The 3970-nt window shown below is 47.7% G+C and overlaps 1 protein-coding gene across 1 annotated transcript; it reads right to left on the bottom strand.

Moving 5' to 3' along the window:
* Positions 1-1321: 1321 nt before the first annotated feature.
* Positions 1322-1548, bottom strand: CHD9NB (CHD9 neighbor). The gene has a single exon (XM_069497748.1). The coding sequence runs from the start codon at positions 1528-1530 to the stop codon at positions 1372-1374; it is 159 nt and encodes a 52-aa protein (XP_069353849.1). The 5' UTR covers positions 1531-1548; the 3' UTR covers positions 1322-1371.
* Between the last annotated feature and the right edge of the window lie 2422 nt (positions 1549-3970).

Here is a 3970-nt window from a genome sequence, read left to right as displayed (position 1 = left end):
GACCCTGTCTCTAGTAAAAATAGAAAAATTAGCCAGGCTTCATGGCACATGCCTATAGTCCAAGCTACTCGGGAGGCTGAGGCAAGAGGATCTCTTGAGCCTAGAAGTTTGAGGTTGCAGTGAGCTACAATGACGTCACTTACACTTTACCCAGGGTGACAGAGCAAGACTCTGTATCAAAAAAAAAAAAAAACAAAAAAACAAAAAAACAAAACCACCACATTGCTTTTTTTCAGTGTGGCTCAAATCCAAGTTCAAATCTTAGTTCTGCTCCTTCCTGGCTGGCCATCCTCAGGCAAGTGACTGAATCTCCTCCATTTCCTCATCTATAAAATGGGGGCAGCTGGGTTGCATGGAACCATCTAGATAGGAAGCTCTCAGCATGGTGCCTGGCTCTCTTTTCTCACTTCTGTTGTACAGAATTACACCCACCCTTCCCTGCTGATCCTCTAATCTCAGATCCCCAATTCTGTCTTTCAAATGTGTTGTGTCATCATTTATTTGCAAACATGTCTATTTGATTTCAAATGAAAATTCTTTTGAGTCGAATTCAAAACAAACCACAGGCAGCGGGGAAGAAAGAAAGGCTGACAGACGTGTTAGTAAACAGCGAAATATTTTTGAAGGCTGGATGCAGATATAGCTCAGAGGCTGGGAGGTTCAAATTGACAGACTTTTGATATGAGGAGACGTGTGACTATTAGACAGAGGCACATTTTTCAGAAGATTAGAGAACCAGGAGCGTGAATCCCTCCTCCTTTCCCGCCAGGGCTCCACTTCCCGGGTGACCGAGGCCTTGCTGCCTTCCATGCGTGTGATCCCAGCCTGATCCCGATCATCCTATAATTCATTAACAACACTCCAAGTTGGCTATTAAATTATTCATACAAACAGCACAGAGCGGGCCAAATGCAAAGCCTTCCCATGGGGATGTTGGCTATGCATCCAGCCGTGGGGGAAAAACGGAGAGAAAGACAGAGAACAAACTGAAATTCACACACCCCAAACCACCTCTGGCCACAGTGCCTTCAGAGTATGTTCCGGAAAGGGAGGCAGATAAGCATCACTGGATGTTCACAGCTCAGCAGCAAACAGTCCCTGGAGCGAGAACAGTCTGCTCTCAGGCTCGTCCAGGTCCAGCAGTGGTCCCAGGCTGTGAAGACTTCTGCCCTCTCTGCGGGGAGAGCTGGCCAGACAGGACCCGCACAGCCTTCTCCTGCTGGAGGTAACTGCTCAAACCTCGGTCCCAAAGCAGGGACTTCTCTCTCCTCCCTCTATTCGTAGCTTCTCAGGACGGGGATTATCTTATGTGTCACAGGCCAAAGGCAGTTCCAGGAACAAGGTGAGGGTCTGACTCCAGAGAAAAGCATCTCAGCTCTCCGACTCCTGGCTTCCGTCCTTCAGTGAGACGTCCTCGCTGGCCGCTGCCTCCGTGCAGGCCTCCAGATTGCGCTCTTCTCCCTCCTGCTCTTCTCCAGGCTTCTGAGACTCATCTGCCACCTTGGTGCTCTTGCTGGAGTGGCACCCCATCTTGGTGGGACGCAGAGGGCCTAGTGCCCTTGGACAGACTTCTGAGAGGAAGAAGGTGTGTGGGGCTGATCCTCAGGTGCCAGCGTTAAATAACCCCCCTCGGAGCACTGTTGAAAAGAGAGCCGGCTCTGTTCCCATGGCCACAGGGAGCTGCCCCTGGTGCACACAGAGCTCCTGTGGGGTGGGCAGGGCCTGGAGGGCTGCCCTTCCTGCTAACCTTGGTAATTCCAGGCACTGTGCCCCATTCATTACAGCAGAAGAATTCCCTTTTGTTTAACCTATAACTTCGGTACAGATAACTTCCCCCAACACCTAGTAACCTGTAAACACCAGCCCCTATCTTCGCATGCACAGAAAGACATGTTACCATGCAACGAGCTGTGGCCTCCCTCTGTATCCCAGGGCCACATTCAGTTCCCAGAACTCACAGACCCCCCGCTTGGAGGCCACCCCTACCCTAGAATGTCGACTCCACCCCGTGTTGAAGAATAGGGAGTTCTGAGACCATGGACTCCTGGGGTTACCCAAGCATGTAAATAACTAAAAGAACCCATAGATACTGGCTGCTACTCTGTGCCAAGTGGAGTTCACATTCATTATCTTGTTCATAACTCTAAGAAGTAGGTTGTATTATTTAATCCTCATTTAACAGATGGGAGACACTGAGGCCCAGAGAGACTGAGTAATTTATCTGAGTTAGTTTCTTTCTTTCTTTTCTTTTTTTTTTTTTTTTTTGAGACAGAGTCTCTGTTGCCCAGGCTAGAGTGCCGTGGCATCAGCCTAGCTCACAGCAACCTCAAACTGCTGGGCTCAAGCAATCCTCCTGCCTCAGCTTCCCGAGTAGCTGGGATTACAAGCATGCACCACTATGCCTGGCTAATTTTTTATATATTTTTTTTTTAGTTGTCCAAATAATTTCTTTCTATTTTTTTTAGTAGAGACAGGGTCTTGCTCTTGCTCAGGCTGGTCTCAAACTTTTGAGCTCAAAGGATCTGCCCGCCTTGGCCTTCCAGAGTGCTAGGATTACAGGCGTGAGCCACCACACCCAGCCAGTTTATTTTTATTATTATTATTATGTTTTAGAGACAGGGTCTAGCTCTGTCACCCAGGCTAGAATGCAATGGCCCAATCATAGGTCACTGTAACCTTGGACTCCTGGGCTCAAGCAATCTTCCCACCTCAGCCTGCCAAGTAGTTAGGACTACAGGTGCAAGCCACCACACCTGGCTAATTTTTTTTTTTTTGGTAGAGACAGGGGTTGGGTCTTGCTATGTTGGCCAGGTTGGTCTTGAATTCCTGGCCTCAAGCAATCCTATCCAAGGTAGTTTCTAGCAGCCACAAAATAGTATAGCTGAGATTCAAACCCAAGTCATCTGACTTCTGCTCTTTATCACTAAGCTAATCTCATCTATTTTAAAGGCCCCATGGAGCCATCTTCACACACCATTACAGATGTTATCAGCTGAGCAGGCTGTCACTGCTTTTATCTGGGACACAAGGGTAAAGGTTTCAAAGCTGTGAGTGATCTCTGATGTGAACGCTTCTGGAGTGAAGTCTCACGTGCTACGGAACTGGAGTTAGGAACTCCTGTGCTCTATATTTGACCCCTATTTTATTTTCTGATCACCTGTCTTTCCTTTTCTTAACTCTACCAGGGGCCTGATAATCTTGACCCAGCTCCTGGGAAGCCGGAGGGAGGATCAAGCAGGTCTGTGAAGTGGCTTTTCAGAGAAGTAAAAAATATACATTGATTTTTGTGCATGCACATGGCAGTCAAAGGTGACAGACATCAACTCCGGTTCACTCGTACCTAACTCCTTACAATCACACAGCTTTATAAGGAAGTATTATTATTCCCACTTTAGAGTTGAAATCATTGAGTCCAGAGTGCTTAGGCCTATCCAAGGTCATGAACCTGGTAAACAGCCAGGTCAGGAGCAAACCCAGGTCTTGCTATCTCCAAAGCCTGTGCTATCTCCGTGCTGAGCCCCCTTCTGTCCCTGTCTCCAGTTAATACCATTCCTCCTCCCTGGACCAGGACATTCAGTGATCTGCAAGAATGTGGTAAAACTCCCCTGTAAATCATCGTTCTTTAAATAAGCCTCTTGCCAACTGGGCCTGGCAGAATGACAATTAGGAAGACATTGTGATGCCATCTATTTACCTCTCCTATATAAATGCCAAAGTACACTTTGGGGCTGTCAGGGTAGAAGAGGGAGGTTCATTTACCATCCAATTAAGATGCCCTAATTAAGGCAAATCCACATTTGGATATTGGGATCCTGGACCAACAATCCTCTCGTGAAGCCTCCAAATTAATCATGCTTAACCCAAATCAGCCCAAGAGGCTGCAGCAAAACCCAGGAGCCAGGTGAGAAACTCTCAGACTGGGCTTGGATCAGTGTCAAGGCATGGTCCTAGTGCAAAATACAAATGTGGG

Source organism: Eulemur rufifrons, chromosome 23 (genome assembly GCF_041146395.1).
Source record: "Eulemur rufifrons isolate Redbay chromosome 23, OSU_ERuf_1, whole genome shotgun sequence".
Lineage (NCBI taxonomy): Eukaryota > Metazoa > Chordata > Mammalia > Primates > Lemuridae > Eulemur > Eulemur rufifrons.
The sequence above is the reverse complement of the archived record's forward strand: the minus strand, read 5'-3'. Positions and strand labels throughout refer to the sequence as shown.

Coding starts and splice junctions, on each gene's coding strand:
- CHD9NB (XM_069497748.1), bottom strand. CDS start 1,530: ATGGGGTGCCACTCCAGCAAGAGCACCAAGGTGGCAGATGAGTCTCAG.